The 16,302-nt window shown below is 41.5% G+C and overlaps 2 protein-coding genes across 5 annotated transcripts in view; one reads left to right on the plus strand and one right to left on the minus strand.

Moving 5' to 3' along the window:
- The window catches only part of GPATCH2 (G-patch domain containing 2), a 103,824-nt gene extending 88,270 nt beyond the window's left edge, over window positions 1-15,554 (minus strand). Inside the window, exons 1-4 of one of the 4 annotated variants that reach the window (XM_081904166.1) lie at window positions 15,191-15,326; window positions 10,762-10,816; window positions 7,922-8,638; window positions 4,296-4,357 (exon numbers count right to left, since the gene is read on the minus strand). In XM_081904166.1, coding sequence (XP_081760292.1) covers window positions 4,296-4,357; window positions 7,922-8,638; window positions 10,762-10,790 — 808 coding nt within the window. In that variant the 5' untranslated portion in view covers window positions 10,791-10,816; window positions 15,191-15,326. Of the gene's footprint in view, window positions 1-4,295; window positions 4,358-7,921; window positions 8,639-9,105; window positions 9,127-10,761; window positions 10,817-13,643; window positions 13,752-15,190 lie in introns of those variants that run through there. The other 3 variants (XM_081904168.1, XM_081904165.1, XM_081904167.1) reach the window with 3 other exon arrangements.
- A 71-nt stretch (window positions 15,555-15,625) lies between these two features.
- Window positions 15,626-16,302, plus strand: part of SPATA17 (spermatogenesis associated 17) — a 73,816-nt gene continuing 73,139 nt past the window's right edge. The window contains 2 exon segments of the mRNA XM_081904283.1: window positions 15,626-15,683; window positions 15,686-15,758. Of these exon segments, the coding sequence (XP_081760409.1) occupies window positions 15,641-15,683; window positions 15,686-15,758 (116 nt within the window). The 5' untranslated portion in view covers window positions 15,626-15,640.

Genomic DNA, 16,302 nt, shown 5'->3' on the forward strand with positions numbered 1-16,302 from the left:
GCACCATTTTGATGGAGGCTGAACTAGGTATTTATTACACAAACTTTTAAGAATGATTAGCAGAAATTGGCTGATAGCATTGTTTCATAAATTGGAAATATTCTCATGCTTGAAAATTGTTCACGCTGCCTTTCAAATAAGGAGTGTAATCCAAATAATTTGACGGTTAGGTAGATAATTCAGAGCAACAGAGTATACTAATGAATACTGTACTGTTTAGACTAAGACTAATACATGCTAGCAATGGCAACCCAAAGCCCCAATACTATTCTGAGCAAAGGTCAGAATTAAACTGTAGTATTTACCTTAGTCTGACCCAGCCTTGCCCTTGAGATTGTCTGCAGAGATTCCAAGACTTAGTCCTCCAGACTTAATTCTAGGTAAAGATGCCCATGACCCTAGCCTTTAACAAATCACCAGAAGAGAGAACAGTAGTGTACAACAGTCTATACACCAACAGCAAACTCATTCTCCAAGTGTTGTTTCTTATGTAGAACAAACAGCACCTTACACACATGAGAGGGAGGTATCAGCTGGTGTGGAAGTACCAAAAAGAAAGAAAACCATTTAGATAAAAATAGATTTTAAAAGGAGGAGGGGTCCAAAGCAGTCTAGAAACCACAATAGGGGAAAGAGCTCTTGTGATTGAATCCTGCTTGCTGTTGGGGGAGGGGGACACAAGAAAAACAGAGAAGTGGGGAAATGGAGAACATAGGGAATGGCTGGCTGGAACAGTGTGATTTGGAGCTCTCCAAATCCGTTGCCCCTCCATGTACTATTGAAGGTTAAACAGTGAATTTTTGATAGAAGGGTACACTTGGTCAACCAGATATGTAACAGCAGAGCAGAGCAGGAAGTTTCCTCATTAGGGATATTCAAACCCTGTTTAAGCATCTGTAAACGGGGAGGGGGGGAGGGAGGATCAAATGTACTCCAACAACACTGTAGAAATACAGAACCTTTGTCTTCCACCACTATGCTTTAGGTATTACTCAACCTTGAACAGGCATGAATTTCCATGTGGTGTTTCAGCCCCATTCTGCACTACATATAGCAACAAAATTTTGTTTTCCTTTCTACTGCTCTGTGGGTAGGCAATTCTCTCTATTGGGTTGATTCAGAAAACTGGAAAGCCATACACATAACAAGCTACAGATTGTAGTACCCCACAAAATGGTGTTTAAATTCTTTAATTACTCTTCATGTTCTATAGATGTTTAGCCAATAACTTGCTCCTTCAATTTCTTGTGAAAAAAGGAGCACAAACAACAAAACAAACTGAGTGGTATGCAACTTATCTATGTTCATTGATTTCAATGGGTCTACTCTGAGCAAAACTTATTATGTAGTATTTAACTATGTTCATAATAAACTACTCACTTTCCTGTATATTAGAAGTTTATAGAAGGCCTTTACGAACCTGAGTTTTCTAAATCTGTTTTTTTATTTAAATAAACAACTATAGCTATCACTTAATGCAGTATACACTACTAATTCAACGTTTGGGGTCACCAAAGGTTGCATCCAACCAAGTCATATGAAATCAATGGACTAATTAACTTAAGCCAATTGATTTCAATGGGTCTACTTTGAGTACAACACAAAACTCTGGGTCCCTATTGCATATGCAAATGTTAGCAAACAGCCTGAATCCTAATCAACAGGTGGCAAGACATAATAGCAATTTTCAATCAAGGACCTTCAGATGATCACTTTTTCCTTTTCACAGAAAGGTATTTGCTGAATGTGCTGATGAGAATAACCCAAAAACACTTTACATGCAAGCAACTTAGAGCTGACTTATGTGCAACTGTATTGTTTTGCTGGAAAAGGAAAGTTCTCAATCAAGGCATGATTTATTTATTTTTTGCTTGCAAGTGGTGTCATGGTTTTTACCAGTTACTTTATTTGCATAGCTTTCCAGCATCTGACCCCAAAATTGAACTGATACACTCCATTTTCTAATGATTAAGGGTTAAGAGGAAATAGTGGTTAACATTCACACTCAAGAACGGAAAAGAGGGGATCAGAAAGGGAACTCACAGTCTCTTAACCACAGTTCAATAGACTGACCAATACTACATCTTCACTGACCCTAACTAAAGACACAAATCCCAATTACTTACTTCAGCATAGTATTCCTAGATCAAGGAGACCACACTTGGGATTTGGCCCTTTAGCCCATGGGAAATAAATAGTTTAGGATGCGGACATATCCTGTATTCTGTTGTGTGAAATAAGAGAGTTGCTGCATTTCAACTGCTAAGTAAGGCTTTTTAAACTGGACTAACAAATTCCCAAATGCTTCTATAAAAATAGAATGCAACATTTATATCAGGCCTGTAGTTCAGAAAAGGTTTCTTATGTAATGTTGCTCATTCCCCAAATCACACTTTTCAAAGATATGAAATCATATTTTTTATACATTCTGAAAGAATATTGCATGGAATGTTTAATACAGGAAACAATGCAAATGTTCCTTTACTGTGTTCCGTTTCAAGAACATTCAAAAGGTCTATGGTATCAACTTCCTGAAAACAATAGGTTTAACCTTTTTGCCTTATTGTGGCAACAAGAATGGTTTACCTTATGCCAGTGCAAGTGTCACCCTATACATGCTAGGATTGGGACACTAAATATCAGTCAAATATCTCATGAACCCAAGAATGCCCTTCATTCAGTCAGTAATTTCAGTTGTAATATAACGTTTTCAAACAGGAAAAGCAAGAATAAGGGCTCTGCTCCTTAGTTTGCTATGTGTCTGCGAAACCATGAGTACATTTAGGGCAGCCATAGGCAAACTTGGCCCTCCAGATGTTTTGGGACTACAACTCCCATAATCCCTAGCCAACAGGACCAGTGGTCAGGGATGATGTGTTGTAGTCCCAAAACATCTGGAGGGCTAAGTTTGCCTATGCCTGATTTAGGAGAAGGTGGCGCTGTGGGTTAAAGCCTCAGCGCCTAGGACTTGCTGATCGAAAGGTCAGCGGTTCGAATCCCTGCTGCGGGGTGCGCTCCCGCTGCTCGGTCCCAGCGCCTGCCAACCTAGCAGTTCGAAAGCACCTCCGGGTGCAAGTAGATAAATAGGGACCGCTTACCAGCGGGAAGGTAAACGGCGTTTCCGTGTGCAGCTCTGGCTCGCCAGAGCAGCGATGTCACACTGGCCATGTGACCCGGAAGTGTCTCCGGACAGCGCTGGCCCCTGGCCTCTTAAGTGAGATGGGCGCACAACCCCAGAGTCTGTCAAGACTGGCCCGTACGGGCAGGGGTACCTTTACCTTTACCTTTTACCCCATTATGCTGAATGACAATATTTAAAAACCAGCTTGTTAAATAATTACTATATACATTTTTTAAATTTAATTTCACTTTGAACAAAATTTGGAATTATTTGGAATTGTTTGGCCTGTACTTGGGAGTCCAAATAAAAGCCCCAAAGAACAACTTGACTTCTTGACTATTGGTGACATACAATTGAACATATGAAGTTGCCTACCTAGCCTCATTCTGCCTACTCTGATGAAGGGGAACTGATTCCTGATACCTGAGTTTCTTAGCCAGAGATGGAGGACATAGAACCTGGAACCTTCTGCATGTCCACCAAGTTATGACCTCTCCCAAATTGATTGGAATATTTTACTTCAGAAGAGTTAATCAACACATTTATTATTATTATTAACATACTTCACCCTCTAAACAGTTTTAACAAATTCATGATTTAAAATGTTTGACAATTCTTTGACCAGTCAAAATGACTAGCCCTAAATACATGGGGCACACTAGCGCCTTATGTAGTGGTGACACATATGAGAGTTGAAAGTTGTATGTGCAGTAGCACCAGCTTCAGCAGCTGTGATGGTGGTGCAACCAGGACCAATCCCCAATAACAGAGGATCAATCATGTGCTTATATAGGCATTTGAACCCTTATCCTGAACTGTGTATGCTGCCGTAGCAACGTGCCTAATAGAAGAGAATAAGAAAGCAGGACATAACAATTGTTATAAGATGCCTCAAAAAAGTCACGTCTCCACAGTCTTTTTTGCTTTACACAAAATGTGATAGGAAAATCACAGTTCATTCACAAGATTAATGACTAAAATTAGAGAGATTGCATTATTAAATTGATTAATAGTTTTACGTTTTTAAAATCTGCAAGAACTAAACCCCAAACTTCCTACATGAAGATTAAAAATACTGGGATATAAACCAACCATTTGTGAAATAATGTTCAGTGTTTTACAGAACTGAATCTGATCCAATTTCAAAAACAAAAAAATTGCACTGTTTCAGTACCTTGTCTTCCCTCATCATTGGTAAACAAACCAGCATCACTACTGCTCAGGCTGCTGGATTCACTGTAATAACAGAGAGAAAGAAACAGATCAAAAGTGCAATTGATATCTCAGTCATAAAATTTTAAAGAGACAAGATTGCACTCAGATGAAACTTAAGCCTTCACAAAATCTAAAAGAAAATAAGACAATTTTTAAAAAAAAAAATATCAAACTGCAAATATCCCAGTTCCATTAACTACAGAACATTATTTTTGGCACATAAAACCACAGGAATCTAATGGGACCCTGACAGTAAGCCAGATGTGACTGCAATGAGGTGCTGACACAATTGATGCATTTTATTATCTGTTTCCATCAAATGCTCACTGCTCCTTTCTTATGCTGTGCAATTCAGCTTGATCCCAAATACCGCTGCTCAGTTAAAAAATAAAATAAAAGCGGTGGTGGTGGGATCTCAGGCAAAACAATTCTGATCTGTTCTTCAACACATGAAACACAAGGGGCAAGACTTTTTTTCAACATTTACAAATATTCTGAAAGATGCACTGCATAAAGAGATTCACCAGAATTCTATTATTTAGAGGAAGAACAAACATTTACACTACAACAACCTATTAAAATAAAGTAAATGTCACCCTGAAGATCCCCCCCGCCCCCAGGATCAATGTGATTCTAATGGCAAAAAGAAATGTTAACTTCCAGCTGACAGCTGTTTCATATGCGTCATTCAAACGTCTTGTCTATCCATATTAAAAAATGTTTATGCACAGATGTGTATTTGCGACTATGAGCATCATGGAAGAAGCCATGTAAAAATTTGCTGCGAAGGCAGTTTTCAAACATTTTCAACTTGCAATTAGGTGGCAGCTGTGAGCAGCTATGAATCGTGGTTTCTTCCAGTCTACTGACTTCACTCATATGCAGAAAAGGACTAACCCCACGCCACTTTCATAATCCTCGAGGACTGACCAATGCAATGTTCTCTATTTGTGGTTGTCCTTGAGCATTTAAAAGCTTCACGGAGGCAAATACAACAGTTTTCCTTGTTAAGCATAGGGCAATGGGATCACAGGACCCATGTTGTAACAGTGGAACTGACTCTCTGCTTTTTGTGCGTAATTCAGGCAGCAGATGTTAACCTATAGCCAAATCTAGGTAATACAAAGGTTCTGTAGTTGAGTGGATCCCAGATATGGAATTTGGCAAACATCCAGACCTGGATGGGGCTGCCCTCTCCTTGAAAAAGCAGGTTTGTAGGGTTTATCTGGTTTTTGTTTTGTTTTTAAAGAGTTGGTGGTGCTCTTATAACCATCACTGTCATTTTAGACCCAGGTGTACTCAGTGGCTAGGAATGCTGACATTTTTCTAAACAGGGTTAGACTAACTACAGTTATCCATGCTTTGGTAACTTCCAGGATAGGCTACTATAATGTGCTTTGCATGGGGCTGCCTTTAAAGATGATCCGGAAGTAATGAAGAATGTGGCAGCCAGGGAATTAATAGAGGAAGCATGCTGGTTGCATATAACTCCTATTCTAAAACAGTTGCATTGGTTTGACAGTCATCTTTGAGGCCCAATTCAAAGTTCTTATGCTGACATTTAGAACCATGAATGGTCTGGGAACCAGATACAAGACAGAATATCTTCTGCCATATTAACATGGATGTGCATTAAGATCAGTCAAAGAGGTTCTTCTGGCGAATAGTGGGGGGGGGGGGCTAGGGAAAAGTCTTTTTGGTGGTGGCTCTGTGTCTGTGGAATAACCTCTCCAATGAAGTGAGGCTTGTCCCAACTTTTTAGTCTTTTAGATGCCAGGCAAAAACGCACCTTTTTTGTCAAGCTTTTAGAAGCTGATGGGCTAAGTTATATTTATGATACTGCTATTTATGTTATTTATTAATTTAACATGGTTGCTTATTGTGTTTTATATTATTTTTATGCAAACCACTCTAAGAGTATAGAAATTTCTTAACAAATAAATAAAACCAGCGACTCAATAAGAAAGCCCTGCTTCAAAAACATTCAGTTAACACTGCAACATCTAGCAGAATTTGGTAATACTTTCTCCATTAAATACATTGAATCGGAGAGGTCAGTGCTCTCTGTATAAACATTAAGCAGGGCAAACTAGCAGTTGAAAGGAAGGGGGCTATAATGTATATCAAGTGTTAATATACTGAGAACATATAGAGAGTCCTGCTGGTTGAGACCTAGACCCATCTAGTCCTTGTTCGTTCATTCTCACAGTGGTCATATGGTGGGCCTATGGGAAGCCCACTAGCAGGATTTTAAGGGCAAAGGCACTTTCCTGCTTGTGTTCTTCAACAACTGGTACTGATACTGATGCTGGAGGCAATAGGCAGGTTAACAAAAAATATGAAACAAAAATGTAAAATACAAATGGTAAATTATAATATTTAGATTTTATCATGCCACCCAGCGCCTTGTCCCTAAGGGAGGTCAGCTACCATTAAGTGTAGACAAATTATAAACCTACTTCCTTGACAATATTTGACCATTGCATGACTCTCTGTTCTCCAGACTGTAATTCATATTTATTGAGCACCAATAATGTACTAAACCTCATCACCTCATCACCAAACAATTGGTTTACTGAAATTTCAGCAAATACAAAAGCTCCTGAAAATGTAGGCTTCTTGGACAACTTATGGCCTTCTAGAAGAAAGGGAAAAACAGCACCCTACAGTATCTTCACCTAGGAGCAGAGTGGCAACCTGTATGGATGGGTACTAAGATTACTCATTTTGTCTTAACCAAGCGTAACCATGAATGCAGAATGGAGTTAGTGCTTACAAAGGGGACAGAGTAGGAGTGCAAAATAAACCACCACAAAAACAAAACAGAAGACCTAGAACTTGCCATCCAATGTTGTGTAAGTGGAAATTAGTAGGTAAGAACATTTCAAAAGGTTTCCCCAGACCTTGTGGCACCAAGGGATCAAATTAGTTTTAAAATACTACCCTAGATTCTGTTTATCTGATTTCGCAAAACGTCCTATTTGACGTTGTGTTTAAAACTAACAAAATCAAAATTGTGCAAAAAAGTGTTCTGCAAAAGGAAAAAATGATTTTTTACCCGTGTACAATTTTTACAATGTACATTACTTATCTAAATTTGCATATTTTCCCTGTAATTATTATTTGCTCATTCTAACTACTGAAAAGATGAGTGTTCACAACTCATGAAACACAGTAAAAAAAATATCATAATGACTGAAGTTAGTAAGGCTAGCAACCCTATGCACAGACTTGTTTGAGAGCAACTGTCCCTGTACTCTGATTTACTTATGAGTCTCCACTGCCCTTGACCTTCAGGGCACCCATATATTTTTAGATGAAATGCAACAGTTATGCATATGGTGGTATGAATAAAAACACTTGGAAGACAGTAAAACTATTCCATAATTAGAATTCTGACAATAAGAGCTCTAATATAGTACAGTAGCAGGAAGTCTTGAAACTATTTTAAACTGTACACACTTTCGTTGTATGCTACATTATGTTTTCATCATGAAACACAGAAAAAATACTAAGCGATAAACATGTATCAAATGCCAAATTGAAATTGAAAAACTTGCAATTGAATGAAATGTTAAAAGTAACCTGTCACTCATGTTTTCATCTGAGCCCTTTTGCTCCTCATATTCCATCTTATCCTTGCTTGTCTGGTTGATTTCATCATTCTCAATGACCACTCCTTCATCCAAAATGTCTGGTCCTTGCCGACTTGCTGCTAGTTTCCTTTTTTTAACTTTGCTCTTGGTTAGTTCTTGATGTTGGCATGATCTGTTGTCATTGTCCATTTCCTGATCCTTAATGTTATCCTGCTGCTGCGGTAAGGTCAGCGTGTTTGTTACTTCTGAAGGTAGATCCACTGCCATTCGTTTCACCTTTCGCCTCCTACGCAGAGTCCTATTTCCTAGATTGTCAACTGCTAAATCAGGTTCATGCCATAGAGGCCTTTTGCCCCTGAGGTTATTTAAATTTGACGTCGGCCTGCGTTTTGCAAGTAACAACTGGTCATCAGAGTCGCTATGGTCTTTCTTGTTATTGGCATGGTTTTCTCTATAATCCTTGTTTGGTTCCTCAAGGCTGGAATCAGAGCCTTCACTTAAACAGTGGCCTGTCTCCCAGGGGTGATGGGTGTTAAATGAACGTCTTTTCCTCCCCCTTCGCTTTCGGGCCTGGCGCTTTAGAAGACAAGAGACACTGCGAGAATGGTCTCCCGTATCCGCGAAGCCTCCTCTTGCTTGCTCCGAACTCTCCTCCAGTGCCGAGACCAGATCATGAACTAGTTCCTCCATAGTCTTGCTGAACTGCCTGAAAAAACAATTCAAATTAATTGAAGAAAGCTCTTCTACTAGAACCACTAACACCTAAAAGGCATAGATTTCATTTCACATTCAAGTGCCACTTATCAAACTTACATAGAGAAACAGGATCCAAAAGCAAGATGTGGAAATTATCTTATTGTTCTGCCATCTTTCATTTCACCCGTCCTAGTGCCTAGGGCCAGTTAAAACATTTAATTTCTGTCTGTAATTGCTGCCATTTCCCATGCAGTTGATCCATGAAACAGGATTTTTAAGTCCTGTGTGTGCTGTTCTAAATAAAGGAAATATCCTTATTCTCGTTTTCCTTCAACGTGGGCTCACTGACTGTGGTATGCAGGTACAATCATTTAAACAAGCACACATAAGTGCCACCTATACTGCCAATATATTGATTAAATTTGCTTACTGACTAATTGGAATCTAAGGAGGAAAACTTTCTACTTCATGACTCACTATGAGAATGACTGTGAAATTCTGAAGTGACACATCTGGAAGGAGACAGCTGCACCTATTTTGACCTAAAGAGCTTGGAAATCAAAGCTATGCTGATTTTCCCACTTTTTCAATGACTGCATTATTGTGGTTTGTTATGAAAACAAAGCTTATGTGCACATCCCAATGACACCTTCTTGGCTCCTTCCCTGGTGTGAATAAGAAACGACCTGGTTACCCACAATGAAGCGTGACTTCCCATGATGTTGGAAGCCAGGATCCTAGTTTGTTGCAGGATAGATAGGCTAATAATAATAATAATAATAATTCAAATTATATACCACCCTTTATCAAAATATCTCAAGGCAATGTACATTAGAAACACTTTACAAAACATGAATGATAATAACATAGTAAAAAGCAGAGGAAGTCAAGCTTAATTGCAGCTTCCTTGCTGGTTTATTGTGAATGTATGTTGATACATACATTCACAATAAACAGTATGTTGATACATGTGGTCCATTTATTTCTGCTTTAATCCTCCCCTGGTGCAAGCAGGAGAAACAATCAAGCAATATGCATCAGTACATTGTTTATTCACAGTAAATCACAGGGAAGCCACAATTAAGGTTGGCTTCCTGTGCTGTCTGAACCTGCAATCCTGGTATAATAAAGGTAAAGTGAGCCCTGACCATTAGGTCCAGTCGTGGCCAACTCTGGGGTTGCGGCACTCATCTCGCTTTATTGGCTGAGGGAGCCAGCATACAGCTTCCGGGTCATGTGGCCAGCATGACTAAGCCACTTCTTGCGAAACCAGAACAGCGCACGGAAACACCGTTTACCTTCCCGCTGGAGCGGTACCTATTTATCTACTTGCACTTTGACGTGCTTTCGAACTGCTAGGTTGGCAGGACCTGGTATAATAGGGAGCAACAAATCAGGACCCCAGGTTCAGAAAGCACAAGAAGCCAATCACAATGGTGGCTTCCTGGTTTGTTTGTCCTACTCACACAAGGGGAGAATTGAAAGAGGGAGAAATCAGGCAACATGAATTAGCACAATATTTATTTAGCACAATATTATTTGAGGACTGGACACATTACCAGCATTTCAACCCCCATAGAAACTTTAGTAAGTGAGGTAGGAAGAGATTCAGGATACTGTCTGCTGCACAAGCCCAATTGAGGAAAAGCTTTTTTGGCATCAAGAAACAGTGGCTAACATCTAAGCCAATAGTCTAATGTTTCGCAGAATTACTGCTCAGTATCTGAGTGGGGTAACCAAGAAAAACTGAAGAGCAGTATGGTTGGGTTACAATTTAGAAATATCAGCATACTGAATTAAGTTACTATGATGGAAAATCTGTATGAATTGAAAATTGAAAAATATTTTCAGGTAATGCAATACCGGGATAGAAGTATAGCCTTATCCATCAGTTCTAATACAGTGGTACCTCGGGTTACATACGCTTCAGGTTACAGACTCCGTTAACCCAGAAATAGTACCTCGGGTTAAGAACTTTGCTTCAGGATGAGAACAGAAATCGTGCTCCGGCGGTGCGGCGGCAGCAGGAGGCCCCATTAGCTAAAGTGGTGCTTCAGGTTAAGAACAGTTTCAGGTTAAGAACGGACCTCCGGAACGAATTAAGTACTTAACCCGAGGTACCACTGTATATACCTCCAAGAATCTGAATGTAATGGCAGCATTTTATTTTAAAGTGAGGCACATGGATCTTAAAGATAGGACAAGAAGCAAATTATTCCATCCCATATTGTTCTTTCCAGTCTATCTCTGAAGAAAGTCTTTTAAGGTGCCCCCCTGAAAACATTTTATTGTAGGTACAGGAACCACTTAGATTGCCTTCACCCTCTGTTCAAGAAGGAGAAACTTATACCACACTACCATTGTGCAGTCAAAAGAAAAACATCATAAGGATGCAGATTTGCAAAGGAGGGTGATATTTGAAGAAACTGTTACTGAAAGTAGTTATGAAGACACTTGTAAACATTCACCAGAGACTATGTTTTCAGTTCCTTTACTTGCTCTTTTCCTAAAATGTAGAACAAAGCAAGTTAATCTCTACTGTATTTTCCCACTATGCCACCTTAAGTAGGTATCTATTCGCCTTATTTCAGAAATTATGATATATTTAAACAGAAAATTAAACCCATGCAAGCAGCATTCAAAAATTGCAACTTGTAATATTAGCAAAACAAATATTTAAGTCTTATGACAGTATGAGTTGTACCTACTGAACTTCTCTCAAGCATTTAATATCTCACATTCAGTGTTTTACATCGCATAGCAAAGACAATTACAGCAACGCCCCTCAGCTAGTGATAAAATCTACTTCTTGTTTCAAAGAAGACATTAAGCTAAAGAAATTGTAGTTTGCCTGCAGTGACCTTTACATTCAGCTATAACAATAAAGTTTACTAAATGCTGACCTCTCTACGCACTACTAGAAGCAATATAGTTTGAAGCAATCACACTGTAAGGCTGTTTAAGGTTGTAATCTTAAACCCAGTTACCGTATTGGCCTGAATAAAAGCCTCACTTTCCCCCAAATTCCGAATGTGAAAAGTTTAAGTGTGGCTTTTATTTGCGACCTTACAGTATGCAGCCAGAAGCGCGGGGCAAACAGGAGCATAGCAAAGCGGGCGCCTCCCCCCCCCCCCGTGCGTAGTCCCCATCCTCTCCCCCCAGGCCAAGAAGGGAGAGAGCTGGAAGGGGAAAGACCTCTGGCAATGCAGTGTGTCCCCCCCCCCTATGCAGCCAAGAGAAGAGGAATGGAACGGCTTATATTCAGGTATTTTTTCTTTTTTTCTCCTCCAATTTTAAAGGTGTGGCTTATATTCAAGTCAGCTTATATTCAGGCCAATACAGTACGTACGCTTATATCTTCCTGAATCTGGTGGGGTTACTGTGCATAGAACTGAAGACTGGCAATCCAGGGCAAATAACAGCCAGAGATTTTTTAAAAAGTAAATACCGTATTTTTGTGTGTATAAGACTATATTTGTTTCTAAATTTTTAAAGTTTAAAATGAGGGTTTGTCTTATACACAGATAGTGTATCTTAATTTTGGATCAAAAAAATTAGGGGTCTTATACATGGGGGCATCTTATACATGGAAAAATATGGTAAATATAGTAATTACTGTAATTATGTTTTAATATTAATTAGTGTCTTTTTTTAATGATAACCCTGTTTAAAATGAGTTTGTAGCATCTTAAGGACTAACATATTTATTATGGCATAGTCGATTTCATCAGATGCATGAAATATAATTCTCGGTTGCAAGTATACATACCCATGGTAGGATTATAAACAGAGATCAGATGCAAATGAAATGCAAAAAATAGACATGTTAACAACGTAGCTAAATTGTGACCACCTCCTAAATGTGTCTAAAAGTACCAGAGGGGAGATATGGGTTTAAGCATTATAAATGACAGAATACATATTGAGTTTATTTTCATGAGCTTTCCTACTTGATCCAATAACTAAGTAACTCATAAAAGGTGCTGGGATCCAGGAGATGTTATCCTGTGTTTCACTAGGATTATCCACTGGGTCTATGGCTAAACTTGTCCTATTTTACTCCTTCAGCTACCTGATCTCTAGAACAGGGGTAGACAAGCTGTAGCCCCGAGGGGTCGTTTAACCGGCCCACGAGCCACCCCCGAACCGAGCTGCCTGCTCTGTGAGTCCCCACACGCTGCACTAAACCAGTGCAATGCAGCGTGGGGACTTGCTTCCACAGCTCTGGAAATCACGTCTGCGCCGAAGCTGGAAATCGCGTCTGTGCAGATGCCGACGCCGGAAATTGCATCTAAGCAGACGCCAATGCTGGAAATCACAGGCGCTCACACGTGCATACAATCCAGCCCACAGAGGGATCTCCACTGGAGTGAACTGGCCCAGGGAAGGTAAACCTTGCCAACCCCTCTCTAGAACATGCTTAGTTCTCAAGTTACAAATATGTATTACTCCACTACTCAAAACATAATAGACAGTTACTTTACTTTACATATCTCAATACTATTTTGTCCATTATCACAAGCCTTTGTTTATGGAAAGTTCAATCCTGTGCATGTTTACACAACTTGATCATAACAATGAGAAGCCAATCTCACTTTGGTCAAATGGACTTGACTTTCAAAATGTGAGCATGGGCATTCTTAGTCATCAAGTGATGTTGCTTGTATGTTTATTGAGAGCCAAACAGAAAGCTCTCTCTTCTTTATTGGCAAGTGCCTGTGGCATGATACCTCTGACAGTGGAGGTAAAACATTGCCATTGTGGCTAGTAGCCATTGATAGCTTTGTCCTCTATTGCTTCCTATTTTAAAACTTCAAATTGGTAGTGAATACCTCTTCCTGTGCGAGTAAGTTCCATAGTTTAACTACGTGCTGAATGAAGAGGTACTCTTTTATCTGTCCTGAATCTTTCAACAGTAAGCTTCACTGCATGTCCACTAGTTCAAGTGTTATGAGAGAGGAAGACAACTGTATTCATTTTCTCTACACCATGCATGTTTTATAAACTTTGCTCACCATTTAAGCTGTTTAAAATGTGTCCCTGTCCTTAACATCTGTGCCCTCAACCCTTATAGCCATGAGAAAAGGAAGCACTATTATTTCCTATATCACTGATGTGAGAGAGAGCTTGCTAGAGGATGGAGGTGGCTTTATCCTCTTCCAACAGGTACAAATGTCCATTCATTTTCATATTCATATTAGCTGTTTAGATGGGAGGGGGCTAAGGTTAAACTGGCATATGGCAATGACCAATATTTATTAGCCACTTCATTCCAGAAGCAAGTGCTTCTTCATGTAAACATCATACTGTCATTGTTGGCTCCATATACTGTACCTGCTGCTTCCCTCCCTCCACCCTTTTGCATATTTCTTCCTCCACAATACTAGGCCATAAGCTCTCACTCCTTGGTTCTATTTACCATGGACTACATGAAAGCAAGCTTTCTTTCAGTGGCTTACAAGCATTCTCAGCTATTGACAAATATGACATGAATTTCTGTGCTGTTTCTTATTTTTATAGTGATTGTATATATATTATTACTTCATACTACTTTTTAAACTTTATTTTTGTACCCTTCAGGAAATTAATACAAAAGCAGTAATTCTCAGTTCGCAGTGCAGTTCTCAGAAATTACATCTTTACAAGTATCATCCTGGGAATCATCATCCCAGTTGTGGACAACATTCTGGCCAACTCAGCTATATAGGAAAATGAAAAAGTCACTCTGTAGCTCCATTAATATCTTCTTGATAGCCAAAGCGTCAATACCCCAGTCTGCTCTAGATGGCTTGCCTCCTTATTCTCACTACTATTGCACTTTATGGAGACTGTGTGCTAGAGCATCACTTTCCCAACTGTAGCCTGCAGACCACCAGCGATCTGCGAGCTTCATCTGGATAGCCCACATTGTGTGCCTGTGGCTTTGCTGTTGAAGACTGGAGATGGCACATCCATTGCGTTAAACATACTGATTTGATTTTATTGCCTCTTTAGAGTTCTTCAATTGCATTTGCCATTGTCATATGCCAATTTATTTATTTCAGTTTGAATTCTACTGTGTCCTGAAACAAAATGCAACACACAAGCCATAAAGGAAGCAATAAAAACACATTTAAAAATCATATAGCGCCCAGCACAACGCATTAACAATTATTACAGCAAGTAGGAAACCGTGTGTGTGTTGTGTGTGCATTACGTCCTCCATCCAGACCCTCAGCAATGTTCAAGTGGTTCGTGGGGAGGAAAGTTTGGGAGCCGCTCCATTTCTTTTCCAATCCAAACCCTGCACCCCATTAGCACACGTTTCACAGCCAGGGGTTGCTAACCTTCAGCGAACCCCCCTGCAGCCAGCAGGTCACTACGGGGGGGTCCATGCTGCAGCTTCTTCACCTGCCTGTTTCTGAAGGCGGAGATGCTGCTGAAGGCGGAGCGGAGCAGCCCCCCAGTCAGCCACCCCCGTTCAGTTGACAGGGCCGCCTGCCCCCCGCCCACAAGCCGCCCCCACCCTAGAGCCAGGCCTCACCCTCCACCTCCTTCCTCCTGCCCCAGCCCTGCCCCTCACCAGCTCTTCCTGGCGGCCGGAGGTCTGCTCGGGTTGGGCTCAGCCCCCCGGAACATGTACCCGGCGCCCGCCGTCGGCCGCTCCCTGGGGAGGCGGGTGCCGCTTCGCAGAGACTCGGGGGAAGGTGGCCGTCCACCGGGCCAGCTCTGGGGCTGCTGCGCTTCCTCAGTCCCCCATGATGGAATCCCGGAAGCAGCCGCGGCGCTGGGAGGAAACCGGGCCCGACCATTCCTCCCTTGGCGGGGGTCGCCGAAGCAGCAGCAGCTGTAGGAGCGGCGGCGGCAGCAGCAGCAGCGGGGCGTCTTCCTCCCCGCCGCGACCACCGCTTGACCCGCTTCGTCCTGCCTTCCTCTACGCCCTCCCCGCCCTCAGGCTTAACCCACCTTCCCTCCGGTCCCTTTCCTCACCCCCCCACCCCCGCTCCGTCTCGGGTGGTACGGCCCGGTTGCCATGCCGACTCCTTGTACACCATCAATGGGAGCCGGCTGGGAGGGGGGAAGATGGCCACTCTGGCCAGGCTGCAAGAGAGGCTGCCCCTCTTCAAGGGGGAGTATTACTCTAGGAACAGGTAAAGCTCCCTCTCGCCCTCACGCTCGCGCCTCACTCCCCAGCCTCTCCGAGGAGCCGGAGTGGCCCCCGGAGCAGCCACTCCCCCCGGGAAAGTTCCCAGGTTTGCTGCTGGGGGGGGAGGGGGGAAAGAGAAATAAATTCTTCTTTTGTTTTAGCCTCGGGGCAGCAGCAGGAGTTGCCCTTTCCCTCTCTTCCTCTGCTCCCAGTAGCATAAAATCCACAGGTGAACAAGTGGATTGCGCAAAAAAAATCGAAAGGGGAGACCTTCTCCCCTCCCCCACTTCATTTCTGGGAGGGGGAGCAGGGGCATGGGGTGGGCATAAGAAAAGTGAGGGGTTTGGTTTGCTGCTGCACCTTTAGCAACTGCTTCCAAGATTTTGGGAGGGGCAGCTCAGGCTTGTTGAAATCTCTCCCTGTTGTTAAAGGTGTGGGAGACCTATCCACGTTGCACCTGGCCATCCAAACTAGCATGGTAAAAAAAAGTGAAGGTAAAGGACCCCTGGATGGTTAAGTCCAATCAAGGGGGCTCACGCCACTACGCT

The sequence above is a fragment of the Podarcis melisellensis genome (assembly GCF_964234715.1).
Source record: "Podarcis melisellensis genome assembly, chromosome: 3".
NCBI lineage: Eukaryota > Metazoa > Chordata > Lepidosauria > Squamata > Lacertidae > Podarcis > Podarcis melisellensis.